Source organism: Felis catus, chromosome B1 (genome assembly GCF_018350175.1).
Source record: "Felis catus isolate Fca126 chromosome B1, F.catus_Fca126_mat1.0, whole genome shotgun sequence".
Taxonomy (NCBI): Eukaryota; Metazoa; Chordata; class Mammalia; order Carnivora; family Felidae; genus Felis; species Felis catus.
Window position 1 is genome coordinate 79,168,437 of NC_058371.1, and position 26,976 is coordinate 79,195,412.

General features: G+C 39.7%; 1 protein-coding gene across 4 annotated transcripts in view; it reads right to left on the reverse strand.

Moving 5' to 3' along the window:
* ARHGAP10 (Rho GTPase activating protein 10) overlaps positions 1-26,976 on the reverse strand; it is a 323,575-nt gene that overhangs the window by 20,663 nt on the left and 275,936 nt on the right. For all 4 annotated transcript variants that reach the window (XM_045055782.1, XM_006930835.4, XM_003984958.5 and 1 more), the window contains one exon: positions 8,129-8,288. In XM_045055782.1, the coding sequence (XP_044911717.1) occupies positions 8,129-8,288 (160 nt within the window). The remainder of the gene's footprint in view (positions 1-8,128; positions 8,289-26,976) is intronic.

A 26,976-nucleotide genomic window follows, 5' to 3' on the forward strand; every position in this document is an offset into this window, starting at 1 on the left:
CTCCTTAAGGAGAAAGAACACCACCGCCTGGTCATCATACAGCTTACAAAGGTCACTCCAAGGGCGATCATTTTCTTGGGATTTACTATAAAAGAACTGTCTTAGAATTACATCTCTAACTATTCTTTTGCTCGAACAGTGTTCCTTGAATCCCATTTTTCTTTCTTCCGGATGATCACTGGAATCAGGTAAGAAGGTTGAACTTTAGCTTGCTAGCTGAACGGAAAAGGAACTGAAGCTTCATTTCAGAAAATCATGGGGTATTAGAGGTCTCGGCACTGAGGTCCTGCAGGATAACTGACAAAAATGTTTCTGCCAGCTCAATTCTTACGTGGAAAACAGCTGCCACCCAATGTGAAGCCTGAACATATAAAACGGGAGCTACCAAGCGCAGCTCCAAAGGGGTACAACATGACTCTGCTAAGAAAAATCCTTCAGTTACTTACAAGCTGTTTTTATGAGTAATGTGTTGTAATGGGAGAGCTACCCATAGTGCTCAAAATAATCTACAGAATGAGTGGGTCCCAGCAGGTGCCCCATGCCTTGGTCATGCAATACGCAAAGGCCCTTTACAGAGCGCCTGGGTGCCTCAGTCGGTTGGGTATCTGACTTCAGCTCAGATCACGAGTCTGAGCCCCATGTTAGGGCTCCTCCCCCGCTCATGCTCTGTCTCTCTCTCTCCTTCAAAAATAAATAAAAACACTACAAAAAAATTTTTAATTATGCTCAGAAGTTGGCTCTTTTCTGGACTCTCTTTTGGGGGATTGGGGACTTAGAGGGAGTAGAAGCTTTTTTTTCATCAGTGGCTGGTGGTTAGAGGCTGTAGAGAAGGCTTGATTGGATACTTACTCTCTTGCATTTCCCAGGAGGACAAAGGAGCATTAATTACTGGGGACCACCAGACTTTGTTTTAGCCGCTTTATAAAATGGTATTTCATCTTAATCCTTACATTAACCCAGTCAGGTAGATATATCTTCATTTTTAAAGATAGTGAAACCAAAGCACACAGAGGTAGGAAAATTTCCCCAAGCCACAAGACTAATAAGGGACAGAAGTAGAGTTTGTCCCTGAGCTGTCTGCCCCAGTGATCATGGTGCCCTTAGACTTACTCTACTGTAAGGATTGAAATGACCTCGTTGCATATGCGAGCATTGTTTGAAGTGTGGGTTTCCCCTGGATCTGAAACCCAGTGAGATAACAGTGGCTGTGCCCTTGTTTTGAAGAGGGAGCACTGATCCCACATTAGGTCAGGTGGCTTTGGTTTAGGATTATCTGTGGGGAATAAACACTTGAATCTGACTGCTGCATGTTCATCATGCCACACCTTTGGCCGAGATTTGGGGAGGAGGGCATCCCTCCCCACCAACAGAACTGAGAGGCTTGGAAATCTGAAAGTCTGCAACAGAGCAGCATTCATAATTTTTTAACGAGTAATGTGATATCCAGTTGTCTCTTTAACTTCAGTAAAGGTCTTGAAGCTAATCACAGGACCCACATACTTGACCGCCAGCCATAAATGTCTGCTCACATTCATTTTTGGGGGTACAATTTTTGTCCCAGATATTTCCTTGAATCTTCTCTCCAAGTCTGTACAGAAATGATGCCATACCAACTGCCTAACGTGCTCACATCCTTCCAAACGTATCCGTGTGTCTTCCTAGGATATTTTTGGTATTTGTATTGTGTACTCGGATTTGCATGTGGCCTAATTCACGTCTTCCTTTGCACTGTCACTTATAGGTACTGAAATCCAAAGGTTTCATTTTCAGTTGATAATGTTGATTGCTCACATTAACTTTAAAGCCCCATAATGAAAAGTTGACTTTCCAAAATGAAGACACATGTCTGAATTTTGTTATAGCTTTTGTCCTGCTTAACACTCAGAGAAAACAATGAATTCCTCTCATTATTATTTGTTTCATTGGTTTTTGTTGTTATACTTTATCATTTTCTGTGCATGGATTGGTTGCCTGTGCCTTAGTATCAAAGTGTAGTCAGGGACGTCCTGAGTTCTCTGTAAATTGGAAGAGAGTTTAGGCTGGTAAAGCATTGATTTTAGAGTTAGGATGGGCTTTCATATCCTCATTCTGCTCTTAGAACCTTGGAGACTTTATATAAATTATTTAAACAAATCAAGGCCTAGCAGGATTATCTGTTGAAAGGGAATAACAGCATCTGCCCCTCTGGGTTGCTGCGAGGTTTCAAGGTATCACATATACTAAAACCCAGTTCCCGTTCCCCTTGGAGCTCCAGGTGGCCGCCTGTTTGGATTTTCCTTCCCTCTGAGAACCTAATTTGATATTCTTAGTTTAAGCTGACCTGACTTCCTGGTTCATCAGTTACATAAGCTCCTTACTAAATAGCTCAGGGAAATAGCCTCTGTAGTCCTGGGGAAGCCTTAGGGGTTGGCCTGAAGTTGTCTTATTACTCCTGGTTACTGTGTTTATTCCAAGGGGACTCAGCTTGGACCTCCTCTTCCTCTCAGTGTAGGAACCTCTTTTGTAGAAGCCTCTGAGAAAAGGGCCTTTATTTTTTTTTTTAATTGTTTTAAATGTTTATTTTTGAGAGAGAGAGAGAGAGAGAGAGAGAGAGAGAGAACGAGAACGAACACAAGGAGGGGAGGGGCAGAGAGAGAGGGAGACACGGAATCCGAAGCAGGCTCCAGTCTCCGAGCTGTCAGCACAGAGCCCAACTTGGGGCTCAAACTCACAAACTGTGAGATCATGACCTAGGCCGAAGCCGGACGCTCAACCGACTGAGCCACCCAGGTGCCCCTGAGCATAATTTAAAAGGCTGCTGTGGGCTCAAGGCAAGGCCACATGCTCCCCCTGCTCATTTGGCTCCATTCTGCCTTCACTTGAGCCATCTTATCTTAGGCTTCAATCTTTCTGAATCCACCCGGGGACTTTGCTAGTCACTTTGGTAAGGAGCGGGGAGCGGGCAGCGGGGAGAGGGGGGAGTGGGAGGGGGCCTGGCTTCCAGTTCACTCCTCACACTACGTGGCACCAAAAAGGACACCCTTCCATATGAAGGCACTAGCTATCCTAGAGATCTCAGTCAATGTAACCTACCATGTTCTATAACCAGGGCCAGCCTACAGGTAAGCAGAGGAAAGCAATGCACTTATTAGGATACAATCTCCCCATTAACCACTAACAATGCTGGAAATTCCTATGATGGGCGATTTGTCCTTCGCCAGATCTTTTTAAATTTATAGAGCTTTCTTCCCTTTGCTACAAAAGTACTCTGTGTTCATTTTAGTCAAGTCAGGGGGAAAAAAAAAAACAGATGTGGGGGGAAAAAAAAGTTTTAAAAGATAAATTCCTTATTTTCTTTTTAAACAATGATCATTTCAAGAGAGGGAAAAACATGAGATACCAATTTCTAGGGTGAACTGACTGCCCCTGGCCCAAGAAGGGTTGGGAGCTGTAAAATCAAGAAGTGATGGGGTTGAAGTAGCCCTCCCTGAAGGGGTGGAAAAGACAGTAAATGGGAAGAAAATGAGAGGAAGAGGAGGTGGAGACAAAGCTTACCATGACCGCGATCTTAGAGTTTCTAGGTGTATGCCAAATTTCACAGACATCTGTTAAAAGTTGTTTTAAGGTGATTAGTTTTCCAAACTTCAGACAAATCACTCATGGTTTGTCATGGTACACCAAGGCACAAATCAAACTTCAAAGGTACTGTGAGATCGCCCACCAAATTTTTTCATCAACTTCCAAAAAGCAATCATGGAACCAACAGTCAAGTAATTTAAAATGCCAAGTAGTTATCTATGGGACCTCTATTTGCACAACTCAAACGAAGCAAGTGATTTCACTGATCAGAATACAAATGGTTACCAGTGAGTGCAACACTAAGCCTATAGACGACATGCAGCCCGAGGCTGTAAATGAGAGTGGGAATCTACTGTCAGATGATTTCAAGCAACCAGCATCAAGTCTGGGTAGGCATGAATCTGTTGCACAAGAGGAGCTCTGGGCAGCAACTGGGAAAGATGGGTTAGGACTTTCTTAATATTCAGCATAAACTAAGCCAAGCCTCTAATCAGATAGGACAGAAGGATCTACTGCCCGCCTGGCCTGCCAGAGCACACAGTGAACCATACCTTGGGATACCAACATTCCCAGCTACAAAAAACTATTCTATGATGCCGCCATCTTGAAGGTGGGAAAGTGCGGGCACAAAAGGAGTTTGTTCCTTTTCATTTGAAATCTTGGGGGAAGCAGATAGCAATGGCTGCTATTTCTTACAAGAGAATTTCTTTTGGGGCTGGGAACCTAAAAGGATTACTTGTCAAGAGTCTGTTCCATCATTTACAATGGAAGAAAATCTGTTTAGAGAAAACTACTTTATTGGAAAAAAAAAAAAATGACTTCGGAACATCTGAAATACCTTGACCTATGATGTAATGTCCCCCAAGGAGACTGAGCTAGCAATTCTTCACTGGCAATGAAGTCACCCATCACCTTACTGAGTGTACAGGTAAGTAATAGCTCCAGATTGATTGACTGCAATGAATAATACCCACAAGTCATAAACATCAGCAGAAACCCAAGAAATCCAATTCTGCTGTATTGTTTTCTACCTGTCAGAGGCTACTGCTGTATTTACACACTGCCCCGATCAGAATCTCTGCTGCTGTAGCTTTCCCTCTGCAAATGTGCTTTCTGGCGGCTAGGGTCATGGCATTTCTTTCCAGCCGAGCTACCGGGGTCCTATGTGATCCATATACAGTTGTCGATTTTTCAGGACATGAGATTAGGCAAGTGTATGTTTTGTAATATAGAATCACTACCCTGGATTAAAAACAGGCAGTCCAGGCATTGCCTCCTTTTTTAAAGCCCTCGGTAGAGGTTTAATGACCCCACAGCAATTTTAGTTTCATTAAAAGGAGTCTTAATCAGTATTTACTCAGAGCCTATTCTATTCAATACTGTATACTTTGTGTGCAGAGATCATGGATTGGAAAAAAAAAGAAACAAAAACACCACACAATGAGAACCAAATTTACAAATGGTAAGGAAACAAAGAAAAATGCTCTAAAGAGAAAATGGTGAGATTAATTCTGTGAAATTCCTGGAGGAAGAGCTGTTAATCTCTACAAGGAAGAAGGAAGATGGAGCAGAAATGAAACACAGTTACTTAACAGACATTCAGTGATATACAGAAAGAAAGGAGATTTCCAAAAGGAGACCATTTTTATAAATGCATAATGTTCTATTTCTTACTTTAATAACTACGTTAAGATCACTAAAAAGTTAGAAGAGTATAAAACTCAATTTCTATCATCAATAACTTTTATAATCTATCTTGGAATGAGGGAAAGATAGTACTGTGGACCGAATGTTTGTGTCTTTCCAAAATTCATATGTTAAAATCCTACCTCCTCACATGTGATGCTATTAGGAAGTGGGGTCTTTGGAAAGTAAGTAGAATTCAGTGATGTACTGAGAGTAGAATCCTCATGAATGGAATTAGTGTCCTTATAAGAAGAGTCACAAAGCCAGCAAGCACTCCACAAACTGGAAGCAGGCTCCCACCAGAACCCGGCCATGCAGACACCTTGATCTTGGAAATCTAACTTTTAGAACTGTGGGAAATAAATTTCTGTCATTAAGCAGAAATAAATAAATAAGCTCTCACAGTATTTTTGTTATTATAGCCTGCACCAACTAAAATACATAAATGGGCAGGCAGGCAGAAACACTGTTGTGAGTATATAGATACGCATACACATACACATATACCACTTAAATATCAACTAACACTAAAAGGTAAATATTACCTAATACTAGAAGGCAGTATTTTCCCAATGTCCATTATTGGGTATAGACAGAGAAAGATATTTAGAATCTTCCTGTAGACTACAGAGCTAGAGAAAGCTTCTTTAGAGTGGAAACTAAATTAGACCCTAAAGATAAGTCAGATTGCCTTGAGCAAAGAAGGGGGGAGATATTTCAGGCAAAGAGAATCAAAGTATGGGGGAGCCACAGAGGGGGACCTGAAGACAGGAACACACCATCCCAGACGACGTAAAAGAAAATAAAGTGAAGAAGAGGTATCACTTATCCTGATTGCACTCCTCAGGGAAGCTGTTTACAACCACGCATGCCTGGAACCAGGGGGAGGGCGGGACATTTGTCTGTATCACCTGGCATTCTGCTAGAAATGCATGCTCAGAGATTGGCCCTCAAACCTCAGGGTCACTCTGGGAAGGGGCCGGCAGTGGGGGCTTCACAAGCCCCCCCAGGTGATCCTGATGTGTGCTCAAGCTTGAGATGCATTCCTCGCTTCATGATCAATCTGGACTGAAATATGCTTAGAAGAAAATCCCTCAAAAGACACACAAGGAACACTCTATATAATTAAGAGAAATATACATACATTTTATCCACTAGACAGAAAGAACCAAATTCTTGAAGTAGGAGGAAGTCCAAATTATAACACAAATCTTTCCAGACTAGTTTCAGCTACTTATTTTCTCCCCTGCTTTTTTGGCCTCTCAGTGTCGGAGTGCTTTCCATGACATTTTAAAATTTGTATGAATAGGAAGCTGGGGAATTCACTCCTCGTTTGATTTATGACCAAAAATATCAAGCTCTCCATGTTTCAGGCATGAGCGTGCTATGAATTGAGCATTGGCTATATCATGGCTTATAATGTCACTTTCCCACAGAACCACTCCGGAAGAAGTAGGACTAACTAAACTGTTCTCCACTATGATACACACTTACTGAAAGAAATAACTAGAAATCTGGTTTTTGCTTAAACACATGCACATGCACCCACACGCACCCATGCAAATTCTACCCCCAGAGTGCCCAGGATTAGATTCTAGGTTCCTATGTAACCACTTTCACTGGTGCTTGGAGCACTAAAGTGAAAAGAGTATTTTTATTCTGGAAAAAAAAATAGTAAAAATGACAAGCATGTTCGAGTACTTTGCAATTTAAGTTCACAATACACAGTCTTCGGCATTTAAATATATATGTGTTACAATCTTGGTGGGGGGGATAAATCTCATCTGGAGAATGCTTCCACGTTTTGAGTTCCACTTGGACTTTCAGTTACATTTTCAAAGTCTTTAGGTCACCCCAAAATTTTAGCATACCAAATGTCTCCCAGCCTTTTAATACTTAATAAGTTCATAATGATTTCATGTGAATCCAGCAGTAACTATAAAAAGCCGAGTAATGTGAGGAACACTTTCCGATTCCATTTAAAGTCCCAAGAATGCCTAGCTAGGGTCAGATGACATCATTATCTCTGACTTATTTTAGGCAACTTTGATTTAAAAAAAAAAAAAATGTTTTTTAACTTTGAAGACAAGACGCCCAAATACTCTCAAGGCTGAATTATAAAATGTATTTTTGGATGTAATGTGATTGACTAATCAAGTAATGGCATGTAATTATTAGTGGGATTCTTTTTTTGTTTTTGTTCTCTGAGCATTTGTTTGTAATTTGACACTCTTTTGATGTCCCATCCCACCACCAATCCGCATTTATTCCACAGCTTGGTCAACGCAAAAAGACAAACCATGTAGTCAAACCAGGACCATGGTATTGTTTGTTTTGGTATATTTGTCCTAATATACCTGAGCTGATCTGCACACGCCTGGCACTAAGCCAAACTGAGATGACAAAATCAGATATTTCATTCACCAGTTGTCAAGTATGCAGCATGTTATGGAGAAAACAGAGAACACTGGCATAAAGCTCTTGAAAATTCAAACAACTAAAATATCATTCTACTGACAGTTTCAAGAGTCTACTGATCACAATGCACACACTATCCTAGGTCTAAAAGTTTATGCTGCTGGTGAGAGGACATCCCAAGTATCTGAGAAGGACAATAACAAATTTCCTCTGTGCAAGCCAAAACTGCCACAAATTAAACTCAAAACAGATTTGAAACAGCTCCTATCCACTTTTCCACATGGGGAACTCAGAGATGCTGTCAAGAAAGGCCTTTTTCATGTGTCCTGCTTCCTCAGGTGATCCCACTGATTAGAGAACAGAGGTCCTCAGACCCAACACTTCAGTACCGATGCAGCACATAAACTTCAAAATGAAGGTCCCAGTCCTCCTTCCCTCAGCACCAAAGAGACACACAGCTACTTACACAGGGGATGCCCAGTCCCCAAAGCTGCCCCCATCTGTGAGAAGGTGGTTTTTGTCTGGTCCAGGAGGCCCGTGGACAGCTGCAGTCGTGGGAGATGGGGAGGAAAGTGAATCTAGATTACTGGTAGGAGTGTCCTCCTTAGGAAGGTTAGGACTGTCACCTAGGGAAGAAAAAAAAAAAATAACATGAACTTCCAAACAAATACACAGAAGATTGGAAAAAAAAAAACACTCCATTAATAATTATATGGCATCATTTGATTATACAATCAAACTAAATCCAAAATTATATTTATAATTTACCCTGAGATTATTCAGGGGTCCTGTCTTTAAATTGTTTGTTTTTGCTTTTAACCAAAAATGCTTAAACTAAATCATAGATAATACATAGAGAGGGGTGTTTCCCCCACAAGAAAATACAATAAAATCAGTTCCAATGAAAGATGAAAGCCTCGGTCGTGGCCACAATGACTTCCTAATGTCTAAGGAACACAGCTGTAAATCAAGGATAACCTCAGGAACAATTCAGAGCAGTACACCAGCCCCAAAGTGGCCAACCTCTCACTTTCCAGTCACCTGAAGCCTCTTTAAGACACTGCTAGTCACCACTTACTGCGTAATAAATTAAACAACTCTAAAGGGACCTTGTCTTCTGAACTGGTGTCTTAGATTACAACTTAATAGTTCAATTTATTAAAATCCCAGACATAGAGAAACTCCCATCTCCCTGTGAAGATTAGGGAGGATGTTATATAAGAATCAGGCTTCTGCAGTGACTGCAGGGATGACTTTAAACCAAAACTAAAAAGCATTTTTTAAATGGATTGCATGATTTATTCATTCACAGAGGACCATTTTATGAAATACATTTAGTATCGTTTGCACACATTATAGGCTGGGGTGGAAAAATGGAGAAGATGAAAAAGAGCTCACATGAGCAGCTGTTTTCCTCAACTGGTCTTCTTACTTTCACGGCACTCCCAGCTACCATAACGTACCTGAACAGCACCTATCAGAGCCTGGACCCGTCGGCCACATTCACAGTCCCCATTAAATATTAACTGCTCCAGGCTGCCTTGCAGAGGCAGAAATATTCTACTAAGAGGCACTGATTTTGCCTTGACTTTACAGATGATGGGTCACAATAGTTGATCAACAACTATCAAGCAGATGATATACAACCTGGAGGGCCAAAACCCAGCCACGGTCCTAGAAGGAAAGCCTGCGTGAACGCCAGGAACAGCAAGGATCTTGCTCTCAGAAAACCATCTTAGATTTCAATCCTACTCATAATGAAGTACAAGAGAAATTCTGGCCTCTGATTAAGCTAGATCCCAAGATACTAACCTTGAAAATTGATTGTGAGAGATAATTCTTATTTAACTCTGACCCAGCTTACAACTCAGGCGAAGAGAGAGAATCTTAGAAATGGAGAGCTAGAAAAGTTGAATTCAGGAAAGTAGGAGTTACAGATGGCAGTGATGGCTGGAAAAAGGAATTCTTTATGGGGGCAGTTAGGAGGGAATGCCAGGATAATCATGGGCAGAAGATTCTGGTAGAGGAGAGTTTTCTGAGCTTTTTCTTTCCTAAGTGTGTCGTCGAGAAAGGTGCGTTGAAACAAGAGATGAATGCAAGCTCTGGCGGCAGGTCTCCTCCCTGGTCTCAGTGTCCCTGTGAAGCCGTGCTCAGTGCCCATTCACAAACGCGGAGCGTAGACGGCTGGAGGATTCCTCTTTCAGTGAAGTCACTTTTTCCACAGCCCTTCACCACAAAAGTGTCTAGCTAATTGGAGTAACTCAGCCCCACATACGTGGGCCAGTTTTCAGGCAAATAAACCATAACCCGCTGATAGACCACCAGGATTTCCTTCTGATTTATTTTCATTCTGGGACACAGTCCACTTTGAAACTAAAGCTACTTCTCTTTCTATGTCTGCATAGTTCAGATCCATCCAGTTCTGTTCTGCAAATATGCCCAAGAATAAGGGGCTGGAGCTCCAGCTTCCCTGGGAACTCCTGAACATGTACCTGTACGACAGCTGCCAATTCAAGGCTTGGCTAGAAGTAGCAAAATAGGATCAGTTCTGAAGCAGAACAGGATAACCTCAGCAGTGAGTCAGGCGCAAGCAGCTTCCTGGCTTCAGGAGGCTGGATCCTGGCCCTCTGCTCTCTGGGCCTCATGCCCTGTCTCTAGGGCACCGCATGACATAGCAAAAGCAGCAGCAAATGAGAGTCTGGGGCCAGTTATTCCCTGATTCATTCCTACAAGGAGAAACATTTCAATGAGAAGCAACTTTGGGGAAATGGAAAGCAAGGGTCTAGTGTTACTTTCAAAAGATGCCTGAAATGTTTTTACAACCAGATACACTAACTCATCTACATTGCTTCAAATTCTTTTCCCAAGCAGACTGACACAGCACCAACGGTCATTCAGCATATTAAATCACATTCTATTAAGAGAATTTCTTTCTCCCTTCCTGCCAAACAGTAGCAATCTGAACCCTCAAGTGAAAAGAATATTGGTAGAAGAGAATATGTTTACACAAACTGATCAAATGAAGAGATACCTCACCCTACTTTCTGTGCACACAGAATTCCTTTCTCCTCCACTGTTCCGGAATGAGCTTATCTACTGGAGAATCACTGCATTTCAGGAAAAAGGCACATAAGCATTAAATACTTACAACCATTTCTGAAGCCTTAGTTCCCCCAAATCAAACTATGACTTTTTAACTAGTATGAATATAATAAAACTTATTCCAAAAACAAAACAAAACAAAAAAAACTCTCCGTTCAATGATTTCTGGAATAAAGGTTTTGAATCCTATGAAACTAATTTGTACTTGAGAATTCAGGTTGGATACTCTCATTGTTTCTCACCTTCCATTTCTTTGGAGTGTCACACACCTGTTCCCTTAGGTGTTACCCTTTAACAGGCACCTACAGGCAGACAAATCACCTGTGAGTAACAAGACTGTTCCGGTAAGTGAGCAGAAATGGTGCTGAAGGGCTTGTGTTATGAACAGACTCCGAGATAAGAAACTCACCAGAAATAGAACTACCACCACCTAGAAGAGAAAATGACTTCTTCACAGCATCCAGCTTAATTGCCACCTTCTCCACAAAGCACTTGCCAACTGCCTTTTCTGCCTCTTCTCTCCTCTCTCACAACTATCAGCAGCAACCAAGTTGGCATTCACTAATGCCACGACCTGGTTTTAATTCCCCATTTCCATTATGCATGTTTTGAGGGTGGAGACTAGGCCTCAATCTTGGTAATCCTTAGAGAACATAATGCAGGGCCAGGCAAACCAGAAATCTTCAGGAAATACTGTGGACTCACTGTCATGTGGAATATTATGAATACGGAAAGCCAATGCCTCTAGGAATTGAAGAGGAGAAAACCAAATCTGCAAACCTCAAAGTATTGTTAAAAAAAATCAACACAAAGCTTCCAATTATCATCTTCTCCCCTTTCAAGCCACAGATATCTTTCACCCTCTTTATTCAATCAACAAGCATTTACTAGGCTTCTACTTACATACAAGGCACACCACAGATGCTTAGTTATAAAGGTGAAGAATCAGGGATGCCTGATTTGTAGCAACGCGGATGGAAATGGAGGGTACTATGCTGAGTGAAATATGTCAGTCAGAGAAGGACAGATATCATATGTTTTCACTCATATGTGGATCTTGAGAAACTTAACAGAAGACCATGGGGGAAGGGAAGGGGAAAAAAGTTACAAGCAGAGAGGGAGGGAGGTAAACCATAAGAGAGTCTCAAATACAGAGAACAAACTGAGGGTGAATGGGGGGATGAGGAAGAAGGGAAAATGAGTGATAGGCATTGAGGATGAGCACTGGGTGTTGTAGGTAAGCAATGAACCACAGGAATCTACCCCAAAATCCAAGAGCACACTTTCCACATTGTATGTTAGCCAATTTGACAATAAATTATATTTTAAAAATAATAATAAAATAAAATAAATAAAATAAAATAAAATAAAATAAAATAAAATAAAATAAAATAAATAAAATAAAATAAAATGTGAAAAGTTAGTCCTTAAACCAAAGGTGCTCACAGTACAGTGCAGAAGACAGTCAGGTAAAGACAAACACAACAGGAGGTGGTGTTGGTCGTATTATGATTGTATCAAGAAGCTTTGAGACCCAGAAAAAGAAGTTTCCAAACCTGCCAATGGTAGAGGGAGAAAGGCAACAGGAAAAGGAAGAAATTATTGCCAAACTTGCATGGAAAGAACCCGACAGAGAAAATATCAAGGTTGAAAGCATAGAAACAAGAGAGAATGTGGCAGTTTCCAGAGCCACAGGTAGCTGGATTTGGCTGGAGAATAAGCTCAAAGGCAGAAAATGAGAGTACGAAGTGGGGTGTTATATATAACCTTAGGGTATCTGACTTTGGTCCATAGTCATTGGGAAGTTACTGCAGGAATGAAGCAGGAAGTGACATGATCCAGAGAATGGACTCAAGAGATATTCAGTACTGGGGCACTTGGGTGGCTCAGTCGGTTAAGCCTCCAACCCTTGATTTCAGCTTATGTCATGATCTCATGGTTCATACGATTGAGCCCCCTGTCAGCTCTGCACTGACAGCATGGAGCCTGCTTGGGATTCTCTCTCTTCCTCTCTCTCTACCCCTCCCCCACTCACACACAAGTGCACATGCACATGCTCTCTGTCTCTCCCTCTCTCAGTATAAATATTAAAGAGAGATATTCAGTAGTACAGTCACTAGAACTCTGTGAATAAAGGTGAAGGGTGAGAGAGGAGCCTAAGATGACTCTCAAGTTCTTGACTTAGGCAACTACATGAATGGTAGAATTATTACCTGAAATAGGGAATAAAAAGCAAGGAGGGAATTGGGTGTGAGAGATCATAAAACTAGTTGCAGACATCTTGGGCTGGGCTGGAGGTGTCAATAAAAAAATCCAGGTGAAAATAGCCAGAGAAGAGTTGGTTATACACGCCAGAGCTCAGAAAAGAGGTCTGCGACAGTTACTGTTGGGGTGTGTATGTGTGTGTGCGCACGCACGTGTGTTCTGAGTGTCACGGAGGTAGAACTGAAGTCATGGTATTGGAAGAAGACAAAGGAAAGCTGCAGAAAAGTAAGAGAACCTTGGAGGAACCTCAGCTGTAACGATCAGGCTTCTCCTTAAAGCAAGATTATTGGTGGTGGCGGCGGCGGCGGTGGTGGTGGTGGTGGTGGTGGTGGTGGTCATGATTGTTGCTGTGATTATTAAGATAAATACAGAGAAGTGTTACTTTGCAAGTATTTAGGATTCCCTCAAAGACATATGTTTTCATTAAAATTGGGCAAAATAGCATGTAAGAGGACATACCTTTCATGATAGCTACTGCATTTCACTATTAGTCTGATTTTTTTTAATGACCCTGAGTACATGAACAAGGGTTTTACTTTCATGATAGACTAAAACTTCAAAGACTGGCAGAAAATTAGAGCTAGAGGAGGAAACAAGAACTTGATAGTTCTACCATATCTAACAACATAAGAGGACGCTCATCTCCTTAATTTTAATAGATGGGTAAGCTTTTACTTTAGTGGTTGAACTTCCTTGTTCTGACGATGACAAATCATTCTCTCCATTCATCTCTGGCCATTTCACTTAATTAGAACTGCTTCTGTATTGTTGGAGGGAAAAAGGCTTTGAGTTTTCCCTTCCATTTCATTTCCCTTTCATTTCTTTTTTGTCTTCCTCTCAAACGGATTTTGTAACTGTTAAGAAGTCGGATAGTTCCCTTTGAATCTCTTACCTGCTGTTTTCCACTTAGCCTAAAATGTTTGCATACATTATGAAACCATAGAAACTTTGTTATTCCTCAGAAATGGATTGTCTCCCTAGTAGCAAGAATATTCCACGTTTTTCTTGCTTCAACATCCTGGTTTATGTATTCGCAGATAAGAAAGAAGAGGAAAGGGGGACCGAAAAGAGGAAAGAAAAAAGCATAGAAAGAAAAGATCCAGTATCCTAACCGAACTTGAACTTAACTCCAGCAAGCCTCACAGTTGTGCTTCTGGGTTACCTGCCACCACCGCAGCTACACAGGTACACAAATATGCCACCTGTCAGTCAGGACAGTCACAGGTGCTTCTAAGTCTCAAACAGTTCATCACTAGGATCAAAGAAACATTTACTGAGAATAAAGTAACTATACTTTTAACACCACAGTAATGCTTCTACAATGAAGGTCAGTCAGGAAATTTCCAGGCAAGAAGGCAATGAAATTTTAAGTAGAACCCACCCCTCCCTCCCACATACACTGCTACCACCACCACCAACATGATAAAATAACATTTTAAAAATATCTAAATAAAAAGATATAACTGCATTCAAAAATACGTTAAACCTATCTATGGAACAGAATGGAAACAGAGCTTCAGAGGTCAGTGGGAGCAAAAGCCAAAGGATTACTGACTCCAGGACCTACTGACACCAGCAGAACCAGACAGACATTTAAATCCTGTGGTGTCCTAAGTACAACACACCTACAATACACCAGGCATGGGGCAGGGGGCTGGAACCAGGTTCTCCATGTGGAACTGGGGGTTAGGAGATGTTCTCCAAACTATACGGAAACAAATAATCTATGACCAAGTTCCCCACTCAGCAGGGAAACTAGATTTGACATGCCTAACCCTCCCATCTCCAGGATGTGATTTATGAGCAGGGATAATAAGACCTGGTTCTGAACCAAAGCACTTAGGTTGAGGCAAGAGCCCGAAAGGGAGTAGGAAAAAAAGGAGCAGAAAGAAGGAGGTTCTAACTCATCACAGCCATGAGTACACACACAAAATCCTCATTCACAATGGACTTATACAATTTCTAGAATGCAAAGAAAACTAAGATAGCAAACTCAACAAATAAAAAAATTCAGATATTTAGAGATCTGTAACATAGAAAAGAAGTGAAATTGCCAACACTCTGGTCGCAAAAGAAGAAATAAATCGAGATTTAAAGAAATAACCACTAACTCCTCAAAATTAAAGGATCTTCAGAGACCTCAATTCAAAAAATTCAGAGTGCCAAACAGGGGGATAAAGAAAATATTGCACAATGGAAAGACATGCCATGCTCATGGATTGGAAGAACAAATACTGTTAAAATGTCTAAAAGCGATCTACACATTCAATGCAATTCCTATCAAAATACCAATAGCATTTTTCACAGAGCTAGAAAAAACAATCCTAAAATTTGTATGGAACCACAAAAGACCCCAAATAGCTAAAGCAATATTGAAAAAGCAAAGCAAAGCTGGAGGCATCACTATTCCAGACTTCAAGTTATATTACAAAGCTGTGATAATAAAAAAATATGGTACTGGCACAGAAACAGGTACATAGACCAATGGAACAATATAGAAAACCCAGAAATAAACCCACAATTATGCATTCAATTAATTTTTTTTTTAACATTAATTTTTGTGAGAGAGAGAGAGAGAAAGAGAGTGTGCGCACGCGAGTAGGTAAGGGGCAGAGAGAAGAAAGAGACACAGATTCCAAAGCAGGCTCCAGACTCTAAGCTGTCAGCACAGAAACTGATGTGGGCTTGAACCCATGAACCGAGAGATCATGACCTGAGCCGAAGTCAGACACTTAACTGACTGAGCCACCCAGGTGCCCCGGTCAATTAATCTTTGACAAAGCAGTCAAGAATAGCCAATATGCAAAAGACAGTCTTTTCAGCAAATGGTGCAGGGAAAACTGGACAATAACATGCAAAAGAAAGAAACTGGACCACTTTCTTACATCATACACAAAAATAAATTCAAAATTCATTTAAAGGCCTAAACATAAAACATAAAACATAAAAATCCTGGAAGAAACCGTAGGCAATAACTTCTGTGACATTGGCCAAAGCAACTTTTTTCTAGACAGGTCTCCTGAGGGAAGGGAAACAAAAGCAAAGATAAACTATTGGGAGTACACCAAAATATAAAACTTCTGCACAACAAAGGAAACAATCAAGAAAACTAAAAGGCAACCTACAGAATGGGAGATTATTTGCAAATCATATATCTAATATATATAGAATATATAAAGAATTTATAAAACTCAATACCCAAAAAAACAAATAATCCAATTAAAATATGAGAAAACATGAAACATTTCTCCAAAGAAGACATCCAGATAGCCAACAGACACATGAAAAGATGCTCATCATCACTTACCATTAAGAAAATGAAAATCAAAACCACGATGAAATACCTCACACCTGTCAGAATGGCTAAAATCAACAACACAATAAAACAACATGTGTTGGCAAGAATGTGGAGAAAGGGGAACATTCCTGCACTGTTGGTAGGAATGCAAACTGGTGTAGCTACTGTGGAAAACAGTATAGAGGTTCCACAAAAAGTGAAAATGGAACTACCCTACAATCTAGCAATCACTACTGGGTATTTACCCTATGAATACAAAAACACTAATTCAAAGGGAGACATGCACTCCTATGTTTATAGCAGTATTATTTATAATAACCAAGATATGGAAGCAGTCCAAGTGTTCATTGATTCAGGAATGGATAAAGAAGACATATATCTATAACTATAGATACCTATATATTTATATAGGTGTATTTATATATATATATTTATATATATTTATGTATGTTTTATATATATATTTTTATATATATCTGAATATATATATACACACACACACACACACACACACACACACACATAAAATGGAATATTATTTAGCCCAAAAAAGAGTAAAATCTTGTCATTTCCAACAACATGGACACAGCTAGAGAATATAATGCTAAGCAAAGTAAATAAGTCAGGGAAAGACAAATACCGTATGATTTCACTTTTATGTGGAATTTAACAAACAAAACAAATGAGCAAAGAGATAAAAAAGGGGGAGAGAGAGAGACAAACCAAGAAAACACTCTTAACCTTAGCAAACAAACTGAAGTTGGAGAGGGGGTTGGGGGATGGATTAAATAGGTGATGAGCATAGGGTGTCGTATGGAAGTGCTGAATCACTACATTGTACACGTGAAACTAATATAACACTATATGTTAACTGGAATTAAAATTAAAACTTAAATAATAAAACATTTCACATAAGATACATTTTTGCAAAATTTAAGAGTATCAAATACAAAGAAAAAACAAAAACAGCATCCTGATAGAGCAGATTATACAAAAAACAAACCAGATTGACATCAGAGTTCTCAACAGCAACTCTGAATGCACAATAATGAAGTAATATATTTTTTCATGTTTATTTATTTATTTAGAGGAGGAGAGAGAGACAGAGAAAGAATGAGCAGGGGAAGGACAGAGAGTGTCTCAATCAGGCTCTATGCTGCCAGCGAAGAGGCTGACATGGGACTCACACCCACAAACCATGAGATCATGACCTCAGCCGAAACTAAGAGCTGGACCCTTAACCAAGTGAGCCACCCAGGAACCCCACGAAGTAATATTTTTAAACCATTAAAGAATTCTGAGCAAGTAATTATATATTCAAAATGCCAAACAGCCATTCAAATGTGAGGCCACAATAAACATATTATTATACATAAAAACACCCAAGGTTTATCACACAAAGAACTACACTGATAACATTCTTAAAGAAAATATTAAAGTGTTTAAATCAAAGAAGTAATGTGAAATGTTCAACAAACTTGATAATGCTATTGTTAACTTTTTAAAACTCTAGGACAAAAGAAAAGTTAAAAACATAATGAAAATGATCCAGAACAAAAATTCTGGAAAATACCACGTGGTGGGGGGAATGTAGTCCAGGGCAGAAGAGAGTGCATTAAATTACTTGTCTTATTAGGGGTAGAGAGAGAAACACATATAATTAAGTATAAGAAACCAAGAGATAAATGAGATAAGTCCCAAAATAAGAGCAATCACCTTAGCAACAAAAACAGAATATTGGAAACAGAAGAACATTTGTGTGTTTTTTGGAGGAAAAAGAAAGAAAAGGCATATCAAAGTTTATTAAATAAAAATTATAAAATAATAGAAATCCTAACACAATGGTAAATACAGTAACAGAACTGGATTAAAATTAACAGTTAAAAGACAGTGACTTTTCAGGGGCACCTGGGTGGCTCAGTTGGTTAAGCACCCAACTCTTGATTTTGGCTCAGGTCAGGATCTTGCGGTTTTTGAGTCCGAGGCCCTCCGCTGACAGTGCAGAGCCTGCTTGCAATTCTGTCCCTCCCCCTCTCCCGTGTGTGTGTGTGTGTGTGTGTGTGTGTGCGCGTGCGCGAGCGCTCTCTCTCTCAAATAAACTTTAAAAAAAAGAAAAAGACAGTGACTTTCCAAATATATTTTTTTATCCAACAATATGGTGACTACCAAAAAAAACATGCTTAAAACAAAAGGTTGAAAGTAAAAAGCATTAACATGTGCTAGGCAAATATTAAGACAATGATCTTAAATTACATGAGAGACAGAGTCATGGTAAAGGGACAAGATGATCCAACAAGAAAAGAAGCACCTAGGGGCGCCTGGGTGGCGCAGTCGGTTAAGCGTCCGACTTCAGCCAGGTCACGATCTCGCGGTCCGTGAGTTCGAGCCCCGCGTCGGGCTCTGGGCTGATGGCTCGGAGCCTGGAGCCTGTTTCCGATTCTGTGTCTCCCTCTCTCTCTGCCCCTCCCCCGTTCATGCTCTGTCTCTCTCTGTCCCAAAAATAAATAAACGTTGAAAAAAAAAATTTTTAAAAAAAAAAAAAATAAATAAATAAAAAAAAAAGAAAAGAAGCACCTAATGATATAAGCCTTAAGCAACAAGTAGAACTATAAGGAAAAACAGAAAAAGCAACAATTGTTATTGGAGACGTTAACACACTCCTCTCAGGTCTACTATCATCAGGCAGGCCAACAACAAAAACAAAACAGAGTCAACATTACAAAGGTGATCTGTTACACACACACACACACACACACACACACACACACACACTTCGCAATAAGCAGAGGATACATATTCTTTAAGAACACATAGAATAACAACAACAAAGCAGGAACAGACCCATAAATACAACTGATGGTTGCCAGGGGAATGAGGTAAGAGGATGGGCAAAACAGGTGAAAGGGAATAGGAGGTTCTGGCTTCTGGTTACAGAATGAGTAAGTCATGGGGATGAAAGGTACACAGCATAAGAAATACAATCAGTGGTATTACAATAGTGATATAATGGGACAGATGGTAGCAACACTACTGATGAACACAGCATAATATGTAGACCTGTGGAATTACTAAGTTCTATACCTAAACTAATGTAACATCGTGTATCAATGATACTTCAATAAAAAAAAAAAACACATAGAATATTTTTGAAGGAAGATTAAAGTCTTAAATACCAAAGATTGAATATTATATATACTGTCTTCTCAGATCAAAATTGCAAACTATTTATAACTTCATAGACAAAAGGACAGATTTTAAAATTTCCATATGTGGGAAAACTAAATATGGTTAAAAAAGAAAATCCTAATGGAAATTTTGGAAAATTTAGAATTCAATGATAATAAAAACATTTTGTATCAAAATTTGTGAAACATGGCAAAATAATATCAATGAGAACTTTATAGCTCTAAAATGTTTACTGGGAAACAAAAAAGGTTCACAATACTTTTATGCCGATTTTAAATAGACATTTTTCCAAAATAGTGATAGTCAACAGTCATGACTGTTTAGACGGTCAAACTAAATTTAGTTCGGGTAAACTCTCAATAAAACTAAAATTTACCGAAATATATTTGTTGTATTTTCTTTATTATACTGCACTGATTCAACAAGGCTCACTTATATATTATAATTAATGTAAACAAGGTATACCAAAAAGTAAAAAGCTAATATTCTTAACTATTATTGTCATTAGTTATTGGCATTAAGACTTTCTGGGGGAAAAAAAAATCTCCAAAGTCACAGTGGAAATCAATGAGAAAATGTGACTAGACAAATAAAAACTCATCCTAAGTACAGAGAAATAAGACTCATGACTAAACATGATCTATTACACTTTTGAGGGTGACTTTAATCAAAATTAGGTGGACTCTTTCAGAGGAAGGGGGTGAACAAAGCTGCTGTGGTTAATATCCTTCTCTTGGGCCTGGATCCATTTTCTTGTCATTCTTTATTTTCTATCTTTTAAAATAGGGCTGCCCAGTAATAAATAACCAGTATGGTCTTGCTTAGGGTGTTTTGACATCTTTTCCCAATTGGTGTCTCTTCTCTAATGACACTGTACCCAAGGAAGACTTAAGAACCAAACATTCAGGCTTTATGACCGATGCTGAGGAGGGCTGAGCAGGTGGCAAAGAGAGAAAAGATATCCTCAAGAATAAACATCTGTCACAGACGCAGACAGACAACAGCTTTGGGAACTAAGCTGTTGGGACAAGGCTGAAAGTGGAAGGGAATTACAAATGCTGCAGCAGGAAGTTTCGTTTGTTTGTTTTGCTAACTTATATAAGCCTGTTCAAAACACAACCTTTGAACGAAGCAGGGACATAGTCACGCCGCCCTAGTTTCCAACATGTGGCAGATATTATGACGTCAATAAAATCCCTTTCGAGCCACAGACATCTTTCCTCCTAATGTTACACAGGACGTTAAGTGTACTGAAAAGGAGAGGGATGCCCTGTATCAAATACAGTACTCCCAAATCTATTTCCAGTATTTTCTGACATAATTCCTACTTCATTAAAATAGTCTGAGTTGCTATATTTCACCATGTCAAAAAACAGATTCTAATGCTGTCCTGACTGGTGTAAATTAGAATAAGCCTAAATTTGTTTTCCCTCCCCTCAGGTCAGTATGCTGTTAGACTTGGCATTGTAAATAAAACCTAACGCTGAACAAAAAATATAGAAGTGACTTGTATAAATAAAGCTAAATAAGTCCAGGAGCTGGTGAGAAGCTTCAGATATAAGAAACAGTAGAAGGAAAACATTTTTCACCGATTTTCATAAAACCAACATAATAGATGGAAGGGGGACCAACAATGGAATTTTAAGGCCAAGAGCAATCAAAGAATTCATTAATGATTCAGTGCAGGGGAACAGTTAGCATGCATTAAGCAGAGCTGTTCTCTGAAAAGTGTTAAACACAGGTTCAAACTATACTACTTGACTCATGAGAAATAAGACGTCCTAGAATTGCATACTGGATCAGGATAATGACCCATCTAGGATAGAATTCTACTTTTAATAAAGACAGCCAAAGACAATCTAGTTGTCCACGGCCTCACATTTTCTATCCAAGTCTTAGAAGTACATCATTATGTCTACTTGCTCTCAGACCACTGGGTGAAATCACTGCAGACAGTGAAAAATCCAACAGTTCCAGCTCTGGGTAAGGAGTGTGACTTCCAGAGTGGTTCACTCTTACATTACTGCTCCAAAGGCAGGATTTTCAGTTTCATCCAGTGTTTTTTTGTTTTTGCACCTTGCCCTTAGCACTAGCATTCCCAGAATTATTGATCTGCAGACATCAGGGTGGCAAGATACCCAGAATAATTACATCATATTATCTTACACATTAGCTTTCCTTAACTGGAAAAATAGACACACACACACACACACACACACACACACACACACACACAGCTCCTTTCTTAAGCTAATTAGAATAATAGAGATAGGTTAGGAAACTCAAAGTTTGACTTTAAAATTGAACTTTTCAAAATGCTAATGTAATTGGATATTCTTTTTAAAAACAGCAAATCCACCCCTACCTTTCAAAGGCAATTCTTCTTAACCATCCATAGAGTGGAAAGTGGTAAATGATTACTGTTGGTAAAGTTTAGGTTCTTTGATCAGAAAATCTGCCCTAAGTCTTACGTTAGGGAAAAAGGGGGAGGAGGCCTAAGAAATTAACCGTGCCAAATGCCCATTAAGGAAAGAAAGCTAATTGTGTTTCTCAGCAGTGGGAGGTGCACTGAGACAGGTTATAACTGCCAAGTGGAAGGAAAGGTTCCTCAAGTCCCACTTACCCAAATTCTCAGTTCTGCTACAAGTTAAAGCAATGTCATGCTGGGTAGGGGGCAAGATGTCCCAATTCCTCTCATTTCATTTTGCCCTCGTCCAACAAGACAAACGATAATGGGAACCTTAATGAAGCTAAATAACATGCAGATTAATGACAGTCAGTGGCTAAATGAGAAGAAATCACTTGGGTAATACAATTTCTTTATCTGAAACTGTGTCTAGGAAAGGTTATCTCAACAGAATAACCTCCTACTCTCAATCCCAAAAGCAAAACAAAACAAAACTATATACAGATATGCATCTCCCAAAAAGACTACGTAAGAGGGAAAAGGCAACTCCTGAACTCTAAATTAATGCATCACATTAAGGCATAAAAAGATGTAATGAAGTAGCCATAAAATTATACAGCAAATTTTATTTTCTGTTGCCCAAAGATTTAAAAAATGAAGTATGATGATTGCCACCCAAATCTACCACGCAGCTAAGATACACCAAACGTGTATGCCAGGAGAAGCTCATGAGGGAATCAGCTGTGTTAATATCACATGACATAAAACATAAGACTCCATTATAACATTATAGCAGCAGCTAATAGGCATTAGGTTACAACTCCAGGAACCACCTCTACCACTTGCAAAGGTCGATGGAAGTCTGTAGCAATTCAATTATAAAGTGAATAAGACCGGTTCAGCTGCAATGTCAATAGAAGTCAAAGCAAATTGCTTTACTCTGTAAAGCAGAGAGCATTTTTACAACATCATCACAGTCCTGAGGTATTATTTACAGACTCAGATTTCTGCCTACATAAACAAACAAAAAATATAACAACCACGTACTATTATCCTTAGGAACCAAAAAGTAATCAGATACTGAATCAAACTGTCTTCCATAAACTTCTGAGGAAGCCTGACACTTTGACAGCTCAGGAAATTTACATCACTGCTCAGAACACAAACTCCAGTCCAGCTGAGACAATGAGGGCTGCTGGACTCCTGGCTATTTACCTGTCTTCCTCCCCTGCCAGCTGCCTCACCTAAGGAATGTTAATTATCATCGAAGGCCAAATTAAGACACTAGAAACCAATATGCCTAGGCATTATGCTTGACAAAAATAAAAGACTGAGTTACATTTTCTTTCAAAGTATACTGTATATGAAAATATATTTGAAGCCCTCTACTTCATACATGAAGCCCTCAACAAAAAAGCTCAAATTCTTGAGTATTTACAAAACAGTGGGTGGTTTACAACTCTTAACTCATATATTCTTGGCAAAAAAAAAAAATCACATGAAATTTTACTGCCCCAAACTTGTGAGGCTTGGGGGCGAATTTGCCATGATCATAAAAGAGAGAAAGCACACGGATTTAAATCCAGCTTACTTAATTTTTTTTAATGTTTTTTTTTTGAGAGAGTGAGACAGATGCAAGTAGGGGAGGGGCAAAGAGAGAGGGAGACACAGAATATGAAACAGGCTCAGGCTCCGAGTTGTCAGCACAGAGCCCGATGCAGGGCTCAAACTCACAAACCATTGAGATCATGACCTGAGCTGAAGTAGGTGGCTTAACGAATTGAGCCACCGAGGCGTCCCTAAATCCAGGTTACTTTAAATCCAAACTTCACCACAAACAATTCTACCAGTCAATACAACTCTTTGCTACCTAAGTCTTTCCAGTGATAGCGATCCCCAAGATGCTAGGACAATGTGGCTCTGAGACAGCAGCCCAGGTAGAAGGTGAAATATATTAAATCAAATGGGAAACCACTAAGCAGCAAGAGCCCTCCATTCTCACAGTGGCACCAGTGAAGTCTGTCCAAGTCAGCTCCTGCCGGAACAATGGCATAGGAACAACAGCATACGCTTCTTGCTAGGGAATCTGCTTCATTCTTTCCACTTCAAATCTTAAACTTACACTTAGCACACTAAATACCGAGCACAGCTTGCATCAGTGTTAAGCTGAAACTTCTGTGACTTCAACACATAGATATTTATATATTTATGTGGTATATACTTATGTGATATATATGTATATTCATGTGTTTATATGCATATGTGTGTATAACAATATGGTGCATAAAAGTAATATGTACAAATATGTATAACAATATTTGTGTATGACAAGTAATATGTATGTGTGTATGACAAGTAACCAGCAATATAGGAAAAAGAATTACAGGTATGTATAAAGAAGAAAACCATGACTCTCATCCTTTAAGTATAACCACTGTCGTAACTGATTAATATGCTTCCAGATTTATTTCTATGCTTATACATGTACTTACACAATTTTTCCTCTAGAAGTGAGATTATTCTGAAATTTGTTTACAGCTTGCTTTTATTCACTTGAAAGCATACCATGTGTATTATCTTTTTTAATAAATTTTTTTACTGTTTATTTTTGAGAGAGAGAGAGAACGAGCGCACGAGCAGGGAAGACACAGAATCCAGAGCAGGCTCCAAGCTCTGAGCTATCAGCATAGAACCCAACGCGGGGCTTGAACTCATGAACCATGAGCTCACGACCCGAGCCAAAGTCAGCCACCTAACCAACTGAGCCACCCAGGCACTGCCCCATGTGTATGATTTCTGGGAAAACATTTTTACTATCATCTGAAGGCTGGAAGTGTGTGTGGTTAGTAAGGCGCTTCCACCATATACTTGAGTTGGGCTATAGAACACAGGGCCCTCTTAGGAATACATCTGTACAACAGAACACATAGAATACTATACAGCAGTGAAAAGGGGGAAGGAAAGCTCCCTGTAGAAACATGAAAACCGACAATGAATACATTATAATTTTTTTTTTAATTCGGTACAACTGGCTGTTGGGTGAAGAAGAAGGTAAGAATATATTCATATCTGCTTCTAAATACATAACGGATTCTGGAAGGATGGGTGAGAAACGACAGGCTAACCATGTGAAACCACTGCTCTGCAATCATTTCTGATGCACACAAACAGCAATTTCACATGGCGTGATCCTACTAACGGTGGTCAGCAACCCAATTTGGATCTCAACTCTGAAATGATTTAAGAAACTGTAGGTTGAACTACATGAAATTCCTGATGCTTTAGTACTTTTGACTTAATGAAAAAAAATTTTTTGAAATGCTGATATTAGATAACTTTGGAACCCAAAGATGGCACTTCCATATGGCTCAAGCCAGTACCGTCAGTGATTGCAGATGCCCTGTGCAGGTGCAGCCTGGTGAGGGGAACGAGCCGACAGGGTGGAGCGGACACTTGTCACTCCATCATTGTATACTTTTTTTGGTTTCAAACCAAGGAACCTATTACCTATTGTTGTAATTTTTTTAATAAAAGGAAGAACAAAGAGGGAAAAAATATACCAGCAAAATCCAATATATTCAGGCAGCATCAAACTGCTGATTGCATTCCCTTTACACATCTCTAACAACCCGCTGAAGCACCAGGTACCTGAGAGATCTGCATTACAGCTAACGCAAGAGCAGGCAATTGTCCATTTTGGTAAATGGCTGCATAAACCACATGAAAACAAACATGGCACTGAAATAAAATGACTGCTCCTCCCTCTCCCCCTCCCAGAAAAATGAGCACCCCCTTTTCTCTTGGAGGGCCCATTTCTGTCACCGTGCATTGTGCCCCAGGTTTACAACCATACGCATCTCTGGCTCTCTCTTCACCTGCATCTCCTTCAGTAAGACCATTATTCTGATTCCAGTACTTTCTTACAATGAAAAAACTAAGAATCATTCCTAAAATTAAAAAAGAATAAACTGACATACTGTTTGAAATGCAGAGCATCTCTGAAAGACTCAGAGGCAAACAGGCCATGTCTACGGACTCCAGGGAAGAGAAGATGTCACTGCAGCACTTGTGTTCAGCACACTAGCAGCATGGAAAAGGGGCCAGGCTGTGGGATTGCACTGCCTGGGTTCAATCCTGGCATTGTCACTGGCCAGCTGTGAGACAGGTGACTTACTGATCTCTGGGCCTCAGTTTCCTGAACCATAAAATAGGGATGATCATAATACTACCTCTCAGATGGTTATAAGGATTATCTATATCTAACGAACATTGCTAAAAACAGTGTCTGGCATATAGTATGGTATATGTCACTGATCACCATTATCAACCCTCCAAATTCTGTATCCTATTATTGCATTAACTATTAAAATTTTTAAGAAAAAGAATATACCTGTCAAATAACTGAGTAAATACTTAATATTATTCTATTCTGACCAAAGAGAAAAATGAAATCATGACCATAATCACATTTGAAGCCCAAAAAATCATGCTGCTGATTTTAATTTTTTTTTTGAGAGAGAGAGAGAGAGAGAGAGGGAGACAATATACGTGCAAGTTAGGGAGAGAGAGAGGCAGAGGGAGAGAGTCAATCTCAAGCAGACTCCACACTTGGCACAGAGCCTGACGTGGGGCTCGATCCCACGACCCTGGGATCATGACCTGAGCAAAAATCAAGAGTCAGACGCTCAACCAACTGAGTCACCCAGGCACCCCATGCTGCTGACTTTAGAGAATACTAGTATCTGCAAAACGTCAGCCTGATAATTCATTTTAATAGGTTTGAAGAATTCTTTTCATCCAAGAGTAACATTCAACTTCCAGATACTGCTCGGAGGATACACAGCAATGCCATGGAAAGCGGAATGAGCCCTCAGAGGGAACCAAGCTGCAAAGTTGCTACCCAGAGTTCACAGAGGGCAACTAGAGGGGACTAGTTACAGGAGTATTCTCCATTATTGACTCAATCTCATTCTTTTTCGTCAACAGCTGGTAAGAATTCAGTAAGTAAAAATGAGCTGCCACAGGTTTGTTTTGTTATATTAATTGTAGACAACAC